The sequence below is a fragment of the Trypanosoma melophagium genome (assembly GCF_022059095.1).
Source record: "Trypanosoma melophagium isolate St. Kilda chromosome Unknown ctg6segment0, whole genome shotgun sequence".
NCBI lineage: Eukaryota > Euglenozoa > Kinetoplastea > Trypanosomatida > Trypanosomatidae > Trypanosoma > Trypanosoma melophagium.
The window spans coordinates 122,686-141,188 of record NW_027125189.1 but is presented as its reverse complement, the minus strand read 5'-3'; the positions used below and the strand labels follow the sequence as shown (position 1 = coordinate 141,188).

The 18,503-nt window shown below is 38.3% G+C and overlaps 7 protein-coding genes across 8 annotated transcripts; all 7 read right to left on the bottom strand.

Moving 5' to 3' along the window:
- Positions 1-628: 628 nt before the first annotated feature.
- LSM04_005988 lies at positions 629-3,712 on the bottom strand (the record flags this gene model as incomplete). Of its 2 annotated transcripts, none has more annotated exons than XM_067332229.1 (1): positions 629-3,712. In XM_067332229.1, one exon carries the CDS (start codon positions 3,710-3,712, stop codon positions 629-631), a length of 3,084 nt encoding a protein of 1,027 aa, XP_067186956.1. The 2 variants fall into 2 exon arrangements, with proteins under 2 accessions (XP_067186956.1, XP_067186957.1); XM_067332230.1 differs by having other exon boundaries at positions 629-2,188.
- A 1,335-nt stretch (positions 3,713-5,047) lies between these two features.
- Positions 5,048-9,919, bottom strand: LSM04_003839 (HECT domain; the record flags this gene model as incomplete). The annotated part of the gene is made up of 1 exon (XM_067332228.1): positions 5,048-9,919. One exon carries the CDS (start codon positions 9,917-9,919, stop codon positions 5,048-5,050), a length of 4,872 nt encoding a protein of 1,623 aa, XP_067186853.1.
- Positions 9,920-10,995: 1,076 nt separating this feature from the next.
- Positions 10,996-11,547, bottom strand: LSM04_001261 (uncharacterized protein; the record flags this gene model as incomplete). Its single annotated transcript, XM_067332227.1, has 1 exon — positions 10,996-11,547. One exon carries the CDS (start codon positions 11,545-11,547, stop codon positions 10,996-10,998), a length of 552 nt encoding a protein of 183 aa, XP_067186756.1.
- Positions 11,548-12,094: 547 nt separating this feature from the next.
- LSM04_000485 (LSM domain) lies at positions 12,095-12,343 on the bottom strand (the record flags this gene model as incomplete). Its single annotated transcript, XM_067332225.1, has 1 exon — positions 12,095-12,343. One exon carries the CDS (start codon positions 12,341-12,343, stop codon positions 12,095-12,097), a length of 249 nt encoding a protein of 82 aa, XP_067186719.1.
- Positions 12,344-13,076: 733 nt separating this feature from the next.
- LSM04_009556 (WD40 repeat) lies at positions 13,077-14,885 on the bottom strand (the record flags this gene model as incomplete). Its single annotated transcript, XM_067332224.1, has 1 exon — positions 13,077-14,885. One exon carries the CDS (start codon positions 14,883-14,885, stop codon positions 13,077-13,079), a length of 1,809 nt encoding a protein of 602 aa, XP_067187116.1.
- A 687-nt stretch (positions 14,886-15,572) lies between these two features.
- LSM04_005681 (Calcineurin-like phosphoesterase domain) lies at positions 15,573-16,148 on the bottom strand (the record flags this gene model as incomplete). Its single annotated transcript, XM_067332223.1, has 1 exon — positions 15,573-16,148. The coding sequence occupies one exon, from the start codon at positions 16,146-16,148 to the stop codon at positions 15,573-15,575; it is 576 nt and encodes a 191-aa protein (XP_067186944.1).
- A 513-nt stretch (positions 16,149-16,661) lies between these two features.
- LSM04_009518 (uncharacterized protein) lies at positions 16,662-18,356 on the bottom strand (the record flags this gene model as incomplete). The annotated part of the gene is made up of 1 exon (XM_067332222.1): positions 16,662-18,356. The coding sequence occupies one exon, from the start codon at positions 18,354-18,356 to the stop codon at positions 16,662-16,664; it is 1,695 nt and encodes a 564-aa protein (XP_067187115.1).
- Between the last annotated feature and the right edge of the window lie 147 nt (positions 18,357-18,503).

Here is an 18,503-nt window from a genome sequence, read left to right as displayed (position 1 = left end):
AAGACCGTAAGAAAAAGAGAGATAAAGAAAGAAAGAGAAAAAAAAAAAAGGAACCATTCGTAGAGAAATAAAAACACGCAAAAATAATTACAATAAGAAGAAAGGATAAATGTCTAAAAAAAAAGGACAGAGACAACCTCAAGGGCAAAAGTATTTCTGTAGACGTATAAGCGAACGTATGCGTATACATGTATTTAAAATTGTAACACGAAACAACCAAAACTAAATCTAAATGAATATGATGAACTATATTATTATGCAGGTGTAAAAGGAAAAGTACGTGAAAATAGAGAACAAAATAAGTGGTCTCAAAGAGTACACGGACCATATCACCGCCCTTTTTTCCTTTATCATCAACCTCTCTATCACCTCTGTCTCTTTTTCTCTGTCTTTCTTTCTCGCCACGAACACTTTAACAATAATAAAGCATTTATTCGTCTTTTTCTACCCTTGTTTATTCTCTTTTTTTTTATAGCCGTCGTCGTAATAGTAGTAGTAATAGTAATAGTAGACTTATTCCTTTCTGTTACGAAAAACAGTAAAAGTATATAAAAGCACACACAGATATATATATATATATATATATTTGTAGAAAGAGAGAGAGAGAAATGAAAATAAGTTTTTTGCTTTAAAACCTCTCTGATGGTGCAATGATAGGTGCAAATCCTGGAATAGTGGACTCACGCCGTCGTGTCTCCTCCTCTGCCTGCAGTTTATTCTCCTCCTCCGCGCCCCACACCTGCACTTCAATGAGAAAGTCCGCAAAGCGGCGGCGGAACTCCATCCCCACGCGGTACGTCTCATACGCTTCCGCCACAAAACCGGCGATGAGTGTTGGCGTAAGTGTTGGAATGATGGAGAGACTCTCAAGAAGAAACGCCTCCACCGCCGTGCGGCCAATCACAGGCGTCTCCGCCGGAAACCGGTCCGACACGCTGAAGAGATTAATTAAAATACTGCTATGCAGATTAAATCCCGCAGCGTGTAGGGAATCCATGGAGGCCACAAATACCTCTACAAATATACGCTGCATAAAAGAGGTGTAGAAGGCTGCTACTACATCCGAATTTGCAACATTTCTTAGAAAGGAATCTAATGTTTTTAGTCCAGTCTCCATGGTTGCAAAATCTGTGTGTTTAATGACCCACAACATTCCATTAATGATATCCCCCTTTACAGATGCATACCTTAAAAAAGCATCAAAACAATGATCATTTAAGGCTTGTAAGAGTTTAAATAAATTCACCCGAAACTCTGGGAAATCTTCGGTATTTGCACATATCATAGCCACCGTAGTATCAAATGTATGATCAAGAATTGCCGCACAATCATCACTGAGACGTTGACCAAGTTTCTTTACACAAGCCGTCACAAGTGCCATAGCGCCTGATTCTTTCGCCTCCGGTAATGAATCTCGGTAGTCCTGTAGTACGACAGATAGAATACTTGGCATACAATTAGCAGCTACAAAATCACGTTCTTCTGTGTTATCAATAAAATACTCAAAAATACGTAAAATTTCCTTTTTTGCAAGTCTTAAATAACGTGCATCTTGTTGAGTTAATGACTTGGATCCAAGTTCTGCTACTATCGCGTTCTGTGGAGCAAAAAAAGTTTGATAAAACCCTTGGAGATCGCAAATAATAATTTCCATCTCTTTTATAAATGATGTTCCACAAGTAGAAGCTATGCTACTAAATAAACGTAAGGTATGAATAAGTTCCATCATATTTGATGAATCTCTATAAAATGCCTCACCTTGAGCAACTGCTCGTTCAGTTATAGATTTAAAATTCACATTAACGTCTCGAAGAAATAAATTCAATAACCCTCCTTGTTTATCTGGAGACTCCTTCCGAATCATACAACCAGCTGCAGCAAAACAAGTTTGCATTTGTTGTGGTTGTAGCAAAGAAGTAACTTCTGTCCACTGTTCTCCTATACTTTCTGCAATGGAGATACCTCGAATATCTTTAGAAACAAACTTTTCTGGTACTTGAGATGCTATTTTCATTAATGTATCTACCGCCATTTCTTGTACGCCAGGAAATAATTCTTTCATAAATTCAATTATTTTACGTACCACCGTACTTAAAAAAGTTGGATGACTACGAAGATAACGTGGATATTGACCTACAACAAACATAATACTGCTAGCAATAACTGCCCGATTTTCTTTACCTTGCATCTCTCTACAAAGGTCAAGTAAACCACGAATAATTACAACAAAAAGAGATGATTCTTGTTCTTCTGTAAATGCCATAGATACTGCCCCTACGGCCCAGGATAAAGTACTGCAGTTATGCCAACTCCATTCACTACGATCAAGTTGTTTTTGCATAAGTCCAGTCATAATTTGTTGAGTATCATGTGGATCAAGATTTGTTAAAAATACCAAAGCTTCTCTCATTAAATTGTAAAGTTGTAATTCTTCCACATCTGACATTCGTTCTCTACGTAACTCACCTTCTTCTTCAACTATAATTACTTCTTCTGGTTTAGCCATTCTTTTAATGAGTACAAATCGTACATTACTAAGCGTTGTTGTAAGTTTCTTATGTAATGGAGTAGGTGATGGAGAGCGTACTAATTGTTCACCAAGCCACCACCAATACTCCACACAAGATTTAAAAAGTTCCTTATTCTCAATATGACTCATACCCACTAACATTTGATGTAGAGAAAGGAACAAAATATCATCGTACATAATTTGTTTGATGTAACGTTTGAGGAATGTAATAATAAGAAAATTTAAATCACGTATAAAAACGTTATCTGCATCAGCAGACATTTCATACATGTGTACAATACGTCCTTCAATAGATGAGTGCGATGTTGGAAGAGTATTCACAATATTATTGAAAGCTGTACGAAACATACGTACGACCATCTGTGCTTGCACATCACCTGCTGAACCTTCATCTCTATCTAATGAACATATTACAGTCAAACATCTTATTACAACTGGTGAAATTTCAGCACTACCAGAAACAATACCAGCTAAGTACATCAAAACATCTTCATTAAAGACAAGAGCAGGTTGCATCCATGCCAAATATTTCTCTAAACATTCTAAATCTGTCTTTAATAAAGTCTCGTCAGTGGTACCAAGAACTGAAAGACAAAGCTGCATAACAAATTGAAAATCATTTTTTAGTGCCTCTTTCTTTCGTTTAACCCATCGAGAAGTTAGTGTTTTTTCACCAAATTCGAATATTTCCTCACCAACAAGCCGAAGTAAGTTCAAATTATTCTCCACAAGAGGTTCATTAGGTCCGGCGCTAGTACATATATCTTGTACAAAATTAGGCCAACGCACTGGCCATTCACGTTTAGCGATGCTAACTAAAGTTCCATTCATTTTCGTTAAAAGTGCTTTACGGCTACGAATCCGACTAAAACTGCCACATTCTCCAACAATAAGACTCACTACAAAACTACGAATTTCATCACGCTGCTCGTTTGTGAACGTGTTCCAGCGGTGCAAGATGGCGTCATCTAAAACTTGCATAGCAAAGAATCTTGTCGTTATATTCTGCGATTGCGTTAATAGTGATCCTACGTGAAGAAAAGCGTCTGGCATCTCTTTAAACGTTGTAAGCACTTGTTGCGCTCTCATAATTTCCTGCGGCGACCCTGTTGAGAGACACTGCACAACTCGGTCAAACTCCTGCACATCCACTGGTTTACTGAAATCAAGTATGGCCTCCATGTGATCTGAACAGTGCAGTTTAGTGTAATGTGGTTTTAGTGATAATGAAATGAAATGCGATAAACTCTGGTGCGGTGAATCCACAAGAACTGTAAGAGTAATTAAGAAATGAGAGCAACGAACCTGGAAAATGGATCGTTCAATACACAAGAGTCGACAAGGATATAGACACACACAGAGAGAGAAGGAGAAACGAAACGGAAAAGAGGGTATTCTTCAATAGAGTTCAAGACCTGCCCTAATATTCACTTTCTATGCAAAAACAAAAAAAAAATTAAAGAAACACACACACAAAAAAAAAAAAAAAGAGGAGAGAATAGTAACTATAATTGCGAAAAAAAAAAAGCGTACCTCTTTTTTTCCATTTTATTCTTGGTTTAGCATTGCACCCAGAACACAATAAAGCAGGATTATAGAGCCTCCTGTTATTGTAAAAGATGACAATAATACCACCAACACCTGGGTCTGCATTGTCTTTGACGAATTCGTATGCATAAATAGAGTTAAAATTAAAAAAAGGAGAGCGATCACACAAAACAAAAGAAAATAAAAACAGAGAAAAGATCCTTGTATTAGTAATAATAATAAAAACAACAATAAAAAAAACAATAATACCATTAGCAATAGAGCTAACGTATGACTATTCACGTCGTTCTTTGTTATGTGAGTACGTGCCTAGCGATGAGAGAAAAAAAAAGGCTTTGCAGAACGTGCATAAACGACTTTTGACAGAAAAAAATGGGGAATAAGACTTCAATCCTTTTAAACCACACACCTTCACCCACCCGCATCACTGTCACTTGTCAGGGGAAAAAAGGAAACAAATAAGCGCACAGTCATGGGGGATAGTGAGAGGGTGTGGGAAACATATATATATATAACACAAGGAGATACATGCTTAGTTAAAAATTCCGGATTCATATGATTGAAGTTATATCTACTTTTTCTTATTTTTATTTCAATATAATGTGTGACACGGAAAATTTATCTGTTTTGTGTAATATATATATATAAAGTGTTGCCGAAGCATCTCTTCAGTCAGAAAAGCGGATTTTTTTTCAAGTTACATATCAATACATTTATACAGAAAGAGAAAGGAGGAAAAAATATATATAACACTATTTTTTCCTCCTTTCTCTTTCTATTTCGTTTTCTCTCTTTTTCTCTTTCTTCTTTCTTTGCCTTATTTCCGTGTACGTGTGCGTCTATACGTCCACGATCCGATCCGTTTTTCTTGTTACTATTTTATCTTCTCAAAGATAAAATTGTGCAGAATTCCAATCTCTGTTTTCAAAGCAAAAACAAAAAAAAAAAAAAAGAAAAAACTGATAATACTTATGTTAGAAGGAAGGCTCCACATCCCTCATCAATGGCCTGACGTAATTTCTGCTCCATCTGTTCCTTACTTTCATACGCTGGAAGTTTCAAGTAATTCTGACACGTCATAGCAGAGGGCAGTTGGTCCTGCTCACGCACTCTGGCGTCGGATGAAGTTTTACGCACAATTGTAAACTTTGGACGCAGACTGGCAAGTCCTCCAACAGGGAGATGAGCAGAACCTGTTAGGAAAAGAAAAAACCGTTCTTGTTCTTCTGCGTTAAAAGAAGCAATAATCTCAAATAGCAAACGCACATGACGAGATGTTATAGTATAACCATGATCAGCCAAACAATTGGCTTCAAGTTCCTCAACCGTCACAAGTGAGGCATGGCCGTGAATAGCTTCATTCAGTTCTTCCACACTTAACATACGAAGTGCATAAAGCGGAATATAATCATGAAAACCAGTACGTAATGCCTTCACAACACGTTCAACTCCTGTTTGTAAGATAAATAAAGTAACGGCATCACAGTACTCCAGTACATTTTTAGAGGTTACTGGAATACTTTCTCCACCAACTTTAAGTTCAATAGGTTCATCCCCAGGAAGTGTAAAATCAAGACCTAAATCTTCCACAGAACACATATTTGATGATCCTGGCATTTGCACCTTTGTGCCACCCTTTTGAGCAGCAAGAGAAAGGGCTACAATAGAAGCCCCAAGAGAATCACTAATATCAATCAAATCATATACACCACATTCATCTCCACGAAGCATTTTTAATAAAACTGGTGAAAGTGGAATAGAAATAATTCGTTTATCTAGTAAAGCACGTGCAATAAATCGTCCAAGTAGCAAGAAATATGGTTCAATACGATCAATTTCAGGAGAGTTTGGAGGTAGTGGACGTGGATATAGACCATTACGTGGGTGATAATACTTTTCATCAGGCGTTTCATCAGTACGTCGCCATAGACCAAGTTTCATTTCTCGTAACTCATCAGAAACAAGAGAGTAAAATTCCATAGTTGGCCCACTTCCACTACCATTTTCATTATAATACTCAAATTCAAGAATAGAAGAACCACTTATACGAGCTTTTCCCATAATATGCATGGCACATGCTAAAGCCTTATCACGCCAAACACGTTTCTTTTCACGTTGAAGAGTATATACTCGTGCAACTTGATAATCAGAACCTGAAGATGTTTGGGTACCATTTTTTTCCATATTTTCCTGCATTTGTACAAGAGACCGAATCGTCCCACAAAAACTTATCTCAAAAAGATATTTACGTGTTGTTGGAGCAAATAAAAAATTGCAGTCTAGAGCAAGATTAACTGCCCATAAATTAAGGTGTTGACCAGCAAGAAGTAAGTTAGAACAATGTCGCATAGCTTTATTATTAAGCTTACGATGAATAAATTCAGAAAGTGAAGTTGAAGGGGACCAGACATCTTCACTTATTTCTTTTTTAGATGTTTCCACATAAAGTAGTAAATCTGACCAGTTTTTCAATACTTCATAAAACGTACCTAATAAAGTTAATACATCTTTTTGGGCAACAGTTAAGAAACGATCACTTAAGAGATATTCTCTATTTAAAGCATGCATCACTTCAACTACAGCTGGTGGTTGTACACCATCTGATGGTTTTTTTACAATGAGAGGATCTGCAGGTGTACCACGAGGAACAGGAAACTGTGTTGAGACATTAGAATACTCTGGTCCAAATGGTACACTACTGTAATAAAGTTTAATAATATCCCGTGACCCTTCATGTTCAAACCCTTCTCTCAAAGCAAGAAAACGTTCAGATAAACCACGACTACCACTATGCGTAGTTCTTTTGTTAGATGACGCAGATGATGACTCTGTGTTATGATATTTTTGTATAACCTGTAAAATTGTCATAGATGGTGGCAATACATGATTTCCATAACGGAGATACACTGGTCGTATCTGTTTTTCTTTCATTACTTTCTTTGGTTTTGAAGTAGTGCCAGTACTATCATCTCCTCCTAATTCTGGTAATATTTCTTCTACTCGTTCCTCATCCTCCTGTCTACGGCGACTTCCATTGTCATCGGCACTTCCACCAAGTATATTAAGTGATACAAATGACATTAATGCCTCCATATTTGTTAAGGGTTCAATACATACTGTGACCTCACGCGCTTCAGGAGAGTCTTTTGTTGCCGAAGATGTACTATTACTTTGATTACCAGACGTACTTGTAATAGATCCAGTTCGAGTGGATGTCACACGTGCAGTACGTCTAAGACTTGTTTCTCTTGAATTGGAATTTGAATTGGAATTAGAGGAGGAAGAAGTATTTGCGGTTAAACGTCTAAACACTCCACCTTTACTTGTTGGAGTAGTCTTTTGCCGTGATGTCTCAACAGGGTGTGGAAGAAGTCGTACAGGTATTTGTGCATGAATGCTGCTCACATCACCCAAGTTAGGAGGAGAAAACTGATCCAACTGTGACATCACTGTTTGTAAGTGTCGTACAAAACGAGTAAGAGCACATGGCGCATTTTTCACATCTTTTGCCAATAATTTAACCAAATCCAGAATAACGGCTATATCATTTACATGAGAGAGTGTCTCTCGTAGTTCATGCAGGACTTTGCTTGAGGCCAGTTCATAGACGGTTGTATCATCGAGAATAGCCAGTCGCAATTTCACAAAGGCTTCATGAAGATTTCCCTCCTGCATAAGACGAACAACTTCTGTAAGTCGCGCCACACGTGATTTATCATCTACTGATGGGAACATTTCAAGAAGACTTTTGGCTTCTGAAACCACAAGTTCACGCCAATCAGCAACGGTATGGAGTCGTTCTATTAGAGGCTTCTTTTCCTCAGTTGACTCACTAGTGGACGTTTTTGGTAAATTTTGTTGTTGTACTCTTGACAAAGCATTTGATACACCCTCACGAACAAATGCAGCTTTATAAATATTTGGTAGTTTTTCCAGTAGTTTACGACAAAGTGGCATTGCTTGAACGTTTAGAATAAGACTAGAATCAGTTACAGCGGCCACAATCATCTGACACACTGCAGCTTCATCCATACCGCTATTCTGTAACTGAATTGGTGATGCCAAGAATACTGCCCGATCAATAAAAGCCAAAGTATGGTTGCGCACAATATGAGTCTCAGACTCGTTAAATAAGGTAACCATCTTTGGAAGACCAGTAACAATAATATCCAATAAGTGAGGATTATTCTGATATAATTCCTGACGTACATCATTAAGAGCATCATAATCGGTACTACTTTTTTTCGTTTCTGTAGAACTATTACTAGTAGCAGTAGCAGAACCAGCAGGATTAGATGCTCCAGTAGCAGAGAAACCATTGCTATTGCTTGTTGAGGGTAAAACTTCTTGCATATCACAAAACGTATGCGGTGTTGAACTATCTCCGTGTTCTCCCCAGTTTAATAATAAACATTGAGCACAAAAATCAAAATCTGGGCAAACGTTACAACGATACCAATCACCAGGTATACAGGCTTTTCTGCAACCATCGCATATATGTGTTAGACGACAGGTAGAATATCTTGGGTTTTTTACAATAGATGGACCATCCTCCAATATACGAGCACGAATATCTTCAAGTGTCATTGTTTCTTCATCTTCCTCAACTTCAGCATCACCAGCACCTTCTTCTCCAGCCATAGCACTAATTCTAGAAAATCGTTGACGTTTTGAACTACGAGAACGCTCTGAGAGTAATTCTGTGAGAACATTTCCATGCACAAGATAGCTATCCATAATTTTAGGTAATAATCCAGCAAGTGCAACACATATTGTTCTAGTTTGTTCCATCGTTAGTCGCTTATCTCGCGGAATCACCGCCGCCGCTGCCGCCGCTGCCCCTGTTGATGTTAAAACACCTCGTGAAAGGGGATCATTTGGAGAAGAAACTCCAAAAGGACTTCTTGCTCGAAGCATGGGACTCGCTCCTGGAGATCGTAAAGTTTGACTTGAATGTTCCTCTGAAGAACGACTAATAAGAGCGAAGAGACATTCCACTAAACCACTTTCTAGAGCTCTTTGAGTAACTTCAGTACTGTGCGAAACGGCGGCACCAATAAGGGTAAGTGCGGTAGTAAATGTATTTTCAGCGAGATCAGTTCTAGTAAGAATACTCATAAGTGGGGAGGAAACATCACCAAATGACTCCGCAACAAGTTCTGGTTTAGAACGAACACCAATAATAATTCTGTAAAGTGATGTAATGCACTTTTCCGCAATTTTAGGATCATCATGATCGACACGAGCACGAATTTCACCTAGGGATGACTCAACCTTATCAAATGTAGATAAATCAACTCGACGACACATAGCTGCTACACTTGTCCATGCTTTACGCTGCGATGATGAACTGAAAAAGTCAACAAATGATAAAAGAGCATTTACTCCACCCTTTTCTAGAGTCATCAAAGCACCAGGAGGGGTCTGCGTTACTTTATCTATACAAAGCAAACACTGCTCTGTAAGTTCAATATCCTTAACTTCACGCAGGGGTTGAAGAACAATGTCTATACCATTTTCAGTTCCCAAAACAAAAACAGTAGTAGGAATTGCATCTACCATATACGTAAGAGCACGGGCAGCTAAAAGCATGAAATCTATATTATGCTCCCGTTTTAAACAATTCAGAAGGGGTGGAACAAATACATTTGGTCTTATAGAAGATATAGTTAAAGATGTCGACATATTCAGCATATCACAAAGTTCAATAAGACCCGCTCGTTGACGTTCTTCATCATCACTATTAATGTTATCACGAATTGCGGCAATTTCCTTCATTGTCTTTCGCTGCGAGACACTACCCTCAGCATCCATAACAAGTCGGCTAAGAAAACTTTCCATTGCAGTGATCACTGACAGGATTTATTGTATGCGCAAGTATTGAATTTCTTTTTTGTTTCTCTTCTTGTATCTTCTCTTTCTTTGCCACCTTGTGTTTTTTTTTTTTTTGTTGTTGTTGTTGTTCTTGGTTTAGTTTTACTTGTGTGTCTGTCTCTCTGCCTCTGTCTACTTCTACAACTACGAGTATGTGCGTCTTGTTTTGGTGCTATCAGGTAGATTTGTCACTTCAGTGCCCACTGTTGTTGTTGTTTTTTCTTTTGTTCTCTCCTTCTTTCCCTATATATATATATATCCTTCTGACTTCTCACTTTTCCCTTATATTTCGCCTCCTTTTTTTTTCCACGTTTTTTTTTTTTTTTACCCTATTCTTTTCTTCTCGTGGAATGTTATCAGACTGTACGTGGAATAGACTAACCATCAATCGTTAGTGTAAGGAAATGAAAGAAAAAAAAAGGCAATTAAATAGAATTCCATGTAAAAACAGCAAGAAACTCAAATACAAGGCAAGAGAAAATAAAGGAAGAAAAGGAAAATATGTGAGGTTCTTATATATATCTAAATAAATAGATAATAATAATAATAACAATAATAATTGTTTTTTTTTTTTGTGTATCCAAAAACCAAAAAAAAAAGGCGTACACAGAAAACATATATACACTACTAGCAAAAGAGCACTACACCACGCCAAGGGAAACGACAACTAAAAAGAAAAAATAGTAGTCAAAGAGCAAATAATCAAAAAAAAAATACCTATATATATATATATATATATATATATATATATATATATATATAAACTGTACCCACTCTCAGCCCCAACAGTAACAAAAGACATCTATTCATTTACCAGAAGATATATATATATATATATATATATATATATACTACCCATACTTAATCCTATATACACTACTATTCTTACCCCATTCACCCCATACATTCAGAGAGAGAGAAAACATGATAAAAAGAGAGATAGCGGTTAGTTTTTTTTTTTTCCTCTTGTCCCCAACCACCCTTACATCAATCTCCTTACTCTTGTTTTCACATTTTTTTTCTTAATGTCGACCTCACACATTCTATTGTTCTGCTGCTTTCATTGCCTGCTCACGGCGAATCTTTCGCATAATTTGATAGTGCCAGTTTTTATCAAACCCCTTTTCTTTCGCTGCAGCAAACTCTTTGCGTGCCCGTTCTTCCCCGCCCACACCCCACGCTGGCATGCGCATACCACAACTGTCATCCCCGCGTAGCCACTGCTTCTTTGGCCAGTTAAACACAAACGGGCCGTATATATATCGCTTAAAAATAGAAACTTCACCATCACGTCGGGCGTGATTTCTTCGTAATACGTAAACAGAACGATCGTATGACTCGCTACTCCAATCAAGCCAAGAGAAGAAAGCTTTTCCGGCTTCACTTGTTGGTCTATCACAGAACCTTTTAAAATAAATATCTTTATCTATACACCACTGAAAATGAGATGTAAAAGTGTCATCATATTTTATATCCTCAATACCCACCAATCCACCACGACTGTAGTAGGAGTATACCTCCATCATCGTGGGTGGAATTTGGTAAAGAAGGTATACAACTGCAAATGGAATCCAGGCAGTGTCAAACCCAGTCATAGCTTTTACTCTATTTATTTAACTATTTCTTATTAAGGTTTAAAAGCACAGGCAGAGAGAGAGAGAGAGAGAGAGAGAGAGAGAAAAAAAGAAATTCACAAATAATCATTAATTAAAAGAAAAAGACAAAGGATAAAAAGAAAGTAATAAATAATAATAATAATAATAATAATAATAATAATAAAACAATGCGCTTAGATTGGGCAAGTACTCTGAAAGAAGACTTTTACCCAAACGTCCCTTTCACTTTTTGTTCCTTCTATCAGGACGGATTACTTGGGTTTTTTTTCTTCTTCTTTCGGTTCCTCTTATCTCAGTGGGCGTTATGAACACTCGCTCGTTTTCCCTCTTTATGTAAATCCAACCACAAGACTCAACGCGTTGTGACGAATCCCCAACTCCTCACATCCACCAACACCTCCTTCAACACTATTGTTGTTGTTTTCATTCTTTATATTGTTTTTTCTACTTCTTTTTCTTCTTTGCCTTCATTGCGTGCGTATGGGGTCCCTTCTTCTCAACATCATCAGACAGGCAATAACACGACTCATGCTTCCAAGCCCACAATGTCTACAATAGTACTTCCACGGATAACTGTCGTCCCAAGAGCCATCTTTTCCTCATTATCTCCACTGTGAGGATGATGACTTTCATCCACGGCGTCAAATAGAACCACACTCATGAACTGATCAACACCTCGCAGTTCACCCGAGATGGATCGTCCACCTTGCAATTTCACCATCACCCGCTTCTCCATGAAGTGGTTGAGATTAGGAAGACTCTTCTTCGCAGGCATTTCCTCGCGGTGTGTGTTATAAATATATGTGTGAGTGTGCTTATGTAAATTGCCTAGTAAAGTGCGGTCACTTTCAGTATTGCTGCAGACCTCTCCTCCTACTATAGCCTCCACTCCTAGCTCCACAAGAGAACTGCATTTTAGAAGAAGAAAGAACAAAAGAAGGAAATTAATAATAATAATAATAATAATAATAATAATAATAATAACAAACAAGAAAAAAAAAAGAGAAGAAAAGAAACATCTCAGAATACCAGTGAATAAAAATAATATTCACTCAAAGAATAGCTTAACCCATACATGGCCTGCAAACGGCAAAAAAAAAAGAAAAAAAACACGGCTTGATGGTATATAACCACTTACACTCCACCATGTAAGGCATCTATTGTTCCCCTCTATTCTTCTTCCTTTCCTTTTTTTACTTCTTTCTTTATAATAATGAGGTTCACCTTGTAAAATCCCATAGAACACACTTTATTTTTGTTCCAAGTTTTTTTTTCCTTTTTTCTACTTCTCCATCAAACAGAGGAGATGCCTGGAAAATGGTGATGATAGCCATAGTAATGGTAACGCTGTACATACTGCCGGATGAGGGTACGGCTGAGATGCGAGAGAAATACGTGACATAATAATAATAATAATAATAATAATAATAATAATAAATAAATAAATAAAAAGAACGTACAGAAGAACGAAGAAGGAACTGAAAGAAGAAAAAAAAGAAAACTTCATCCTATTCTTCGTCAATCTCAATTCCATCTCCTATATCCTCCATCAGTTTTCGCCGTTCGGATTCCAATTCTTCACGGTGTTTAAGATCGTGGTCCTTTTCATCTTGTACTAAATGCTTGTATTCCTCTGTCATTCTTTCCAGGCATTCATTCATATCATTCGATTCTCTAGTAACATCGTGCATGTGAGTGCTTCGTCGTTGACGTTGCTTTGCCACAGCACGTTTCTCTTTTACTGCACGGTCTAGATTCTTATCACGAATACTTTCATTTTCCAGTAACTGTCCAATGACATTTTTCTCATCTGACATCAGAGTATAAAGTGAAGGGGAAAGTTCCAGTAACGTTACATTACCGTCAATCCCACCTGCAGCGACGTGTCTTCCTTCTACAGTAGGTTTTGCCGTATGTAGCGCATAATCCGATACTTGCACACTTAACGCGGGAGTTGATTGTCGGAGCATTAAATCCCAGAAATCCAGGTAACCGTCCATACGAGTTGTAAAAAATACACCAGGTCTTGTAGGATGCCATGAACCACTTGAAAGATATGATTTGTGATAGAATGTACTAAACAGTGGTGTAAACTTAAAATCTTCAAACCACATTCGTGCAGTCCAGTCACCAACTGAAAGAAAGTACTTGGAGAAAAATGGATTTCGTTGTACCGAGTAAACAGGACCATGGTGACCATTAAATGTATTAGGGCCAATTTTATCCGCCTGCGTTTTGCCTTTACGATTACAAGAAAGAATGGTACCTTGTTCTGTTCCAATCATATACTTTGATGGTCCACCAACTTGTGGGTCATAGTCCAAACATAATCCACCAAGAACACCCTTAGAACCTCCTTCATTATTTTTGGGTAATAATGTCAGTGAATCTTCAGGGAATTTGTGTAACTCCACTGGCTTATCTGGAATACGACAATCCCATATATACACTTCACCATCTGTGGAAACTGAAAGAAGTTCACCAGACTTACTCTGTAACCACTTGATAGCCCATACAGGATCTTTATGACTTTCTTCAATAAGAGAACGGGCAGAAGGACGGGTGGGTTGACGTGTATCCCAGTATTGTACAATTCCATTCCAACTTCCTCCAGCAATAATATGTGGATCCTTCGGATAATACTCAACACTGCATAATGGTGACTGTGTTACCAAGGTTTCAACAGGAGTATTAGGATTCATTACATCCCATAAATAAGAATTGGTATTCATGGTTGGTGTATTACTTTGAAAACGAAGACGACAATAGGCAACAGCAAATTTTCGACCATCATTTTGCCATGAAATTGCTGCAGCTGTACGTTTTTCTCTACTAGGGTCATTAAAGACTGAAACAACCTTTGCAGAAGCAGGTCCTAGTGCCTCATCTTCAACCGGCGGACCCTCAGGAAAATAAGTACCGTAAATATCAATAGCATTGTTTTGTTTAATGTATTTATCAGTACATTGATTAACAAGACGACGACAACATGACAAGTAACTTTCCTCACGTTCCACCTTTTTACAGTACTTCATTTTTTCTTCAAACTCTGTGGGATCCACACCGTGTGGCCAACCACCTTCAGTGTGTGATTGTGCATGATGACGCAGCATAACACGTTCAGTATTAGTGCCGGTTTCTGACAGTGACGGTACATTCTGAATTTCCGTCTCACAAGGGTCCAATTTCGTGTATTGACCCTTTAAAAGGCGGTTTGGTGCAATTTCAGTGAGAATTTCCCCCTCATTTGCTTGAAACTCCGGCATCCGTCCAAACTCTCTGCGGAGTCGGGAGTAACTGTAGGTCACATCGGTCATGATCTATTTTTTTTTTTAACAACACAGCGCTTATCAAATATATTTCTTTTCTGTTATGTCCACAGAAAAAAAAAGAGGACAAAAACAAAGATCCTGATCGCTCTTAAAGGGTTGTTGATAGTATTTTTTTTTTTTGTTTCTTGTTTTTTTTCTTCTCTTTTGTTCAGATATCTTTTCTTGTGTGTGTGTGTGTTTCACGTTTCGGCTGTAGTGATCGTAATTACTTACGCTGATACTCCTTTTCTATTCGTTTTTTTTCTTTCTTCTTCTTTTGCCGGCAGGCAAATGGACAAGCCGAAAAAAAAACCCACTGTGTATTGTTGCTGATAACACAGCCTTTTGGAAAAACAAATAATAAAACAAAAAAAAAAAAAAAACAGTAAAAAAAAGAAAGAAAAAAGCAGAAATTTACACGAAATATACGTCCACATATGAAATGGAGTCTACAGATAACATAGCATCTTCTGTCCTTATTTCCTCCACCAGTCAACCCCAATTACCTTATAAATGGTATAGCAAGCAAGATTAAAAGAAAAAAAAAAGAAAACGCGAACGAAATAAAACAAAAAAAGGAAAATAAACATAAATACTATACAGATCGGCGCATTTAAGCAAAAAAAAAAAAACACTATGCTTCTTTCTTTTCTTTTCCTTTTAATTAGTGCCGCCATTTTCAAAGCGGACATACTACTCCCTTGTCCATGTTCTTCGCTTAATAGTGAAATTTTCACCCCCCGCGTTCTCCTTTGGCGCATACACATACGAGAACGATGTCACCGTAGTGTCCTTAATATCCAATAACACAAATGTTGGGGTAACGTCTGGTCGTACGGGTGTAAAAGCCCCAGTGATGGATCCCGGATTAATAAAGAGATGCCCGTCAAACTCAAATATCTTACAGCGATGTGTGGCCCCAGAGACCAGCACATCCACGTCTAACTTCCGCTGCACAATGGCGAGCGCGTCCTTATCCCCGCAGGGCACCACTTGATGTCCGTGCAGCAATCCCACTCGCAGTTCTTCTATTGCGATAACGTGCGAGTCCTGCAAAGTGCCGTGGGCCCAGCCGTCAAGTTCCCCTCTGGCGCAGTACACAACAGGGGCCACGGTGCGGAAGTAATCGTACATCTCCCGAGAGCCGAGATTGCCTGTAATAAGTACCATGTTAATACGACCAGGTGTGAACATTTGGGTGAAGGCCTCAGGAATGGAGGCCGCCCGCTGTGGTATGTGAAGATCACCAACAACAAGAACTAACACCATGTTTATGTATTTTTTCCTTTTTTCTTTTTCGCCTGCTTGCTTCTTGTGAGATATATATTATACTTTCTGTTCAAATGTCTCTCCGCGCTAAAACAAAAAAAAAAATTATTTTTCCACTATGACTTTTTTTTTTTTGATAAGTGGAATGACATAAAACCACAAACCCAGAATCACACACCGACGGAACACAAAAAAGGAAAAAGAAATTATGGAAAGAGAAATCAATGAGTAGACAACAGGCACAAGAAAACCAAACAACAACAACAAAAAAACAAAAATAACAAGAACAACAAAAACTAAAAGGGGAAAAAAAAACACTACTGAAAATGATAATAAAAAACCATAAAAAAATTAAAATGAGTAATTGAGATAAATTATCCAAAATGCAAGAAAAGATACCACACACGAAAAAAAAACCCAAAAAAGATGCCGTTACAACAAAACAAAGCATCCATATGTAGCAAAAATTAGCCTTTGAAACACATTCACGTATACCCCTCCTTCGCTCTTGCATCAACTTGATTTAAGACCACTTTTTGCAGCTTTTAACATTGTTTGACATGCAACGAGATCAGCCTGCATTTTGGTCACAATAACTTCAGTATCAGTACCTCCAAAGTTCGATTGCATTAGCAACGTCATAATAACAATAAAACCCACAACAGCAGCTATAATAAATCTTCTTCGTCCCATAGCACGTATTACACTAGAGAAGGTGAAAGTTTTGCGTTCAACTGAAGCATTTGACTTGGTTCCACCCCAAGCAGCTTTTCCAATGTCATGCAAGGTACGACCAGCATTAGAACTTATTTTTTTTCCAAACTGTACACCTCCATCATTGCCCTTATTTGAACCAATTGGAGAACCCACATTAGATAATGCATCTATCACCGTAGAAGAAGGCACTCTATCAACCGCAAATGAAACTCCACTTGTCTGAAGACGCAGTTTCCTTCGTTCCTCGTTAGCTCCTGCGAGTTCTCTTCCCAACTTTTGTTGGTGTAGCTGCGCTCGTTCAAGCATTTCAACAAGTTCCTCATTACGCTCACGTTCAGAACGATACTGATCCTGTACCACATCCAGTTCCTGACGCATTTGATAGAGTTGTTCTTCTGCTACCACCAATTGCTGCTCCAACTGAATATTTCTCTCGCGAAAGGAGTGAACATCTTGATAGAGTGCATTTAATGCTTCTTCCCGTGCATTATTTTCAGCTTCCGTCTCTTCTAATCTTCTAACGAGGTCTTCCGCTATACCAGGTGTCGCATCGAAGCCCACTTCATCCTTATCAGCCATATCACCATTACGCCCTGTAAGAGGCGAAGACGACTCACACGGTGTTTCAGTTGTTATTTTATTTCCTGCATGATCGAGTAAAGATTCTTCACCCACGGCCACTCCCGCTTTACCGCTCCGCCATGCCGCTAACTCTCGCTCGAGTAGTTGAAGTTGCTGGAGGTGTGACTCACTGCCGTTCCTTGAGTCTTCCCAGGCATCCTTGTTGACGCGGTGTTGGAGGGCCAATTCGGACATTGTCTCTGACTGACGCGCCAGTTCCGCCTCAAGTTTTAAAATATTCTCCTCCAGAGCATGTCGTTCTTTTAACGAGGATTCTTCAAGGCTCATCATAGCGGTATTATTACCGGGATTTTCTTCAGTATGTTCCGAAGACGCATCCTTTTTTTCACGGAGACGTTGAAGTTCTACTTTGTACTTATCACGTTCTTCACCACACTTGCGAATCATCTCTTTCAGTGTTTGATTTTGTTCACGCAAAGAAGTCACATACGTTATATCACAACCATTGTTACTGTGATTATTACTACAAGTAGTGATACTCTTTCCACTTTCACGATCAGCGGATGTCGTTATAACACCGTTTTCTGTACTGAATCGTTCCTCGAGAAGTGCATCAATGGTTCGCTGATCAAATTGATGTACCAAAAGCCAATGTTCACGTGATGTTTTAAACTTAACACGTAACGCAGATAGTTCTGCCTCTATTTTACAACTCTCACTCTGAAGTTCTTCCCACTTCTCAGCTGACTCCTTTAGTCGTTTCATAGCACTTCGTAAACTGCGTTGCAGCTCTTTTGTGTCTGTCGGTAAATCGGATTGGTTAATGTCTATACTGTCCTGTGAACTCTCATCATCATCATTGACATCAACTGCTGTCTGAATTCGGCGCAGGAAGCCCTCAATTGACATCTCTTTTTTTCTTCTTTCTTTGTTCTAAATTCCTTCAACTCCCCCACCCCTGTGGTTTTTTTCTTTCTTTTTTCTTCTTGGTATCGTTGCTCTTGTTCTTGTTGCTTTCGTTTTACTGCCGTGGGTTGATTTCTTCTTCCTCTTCCT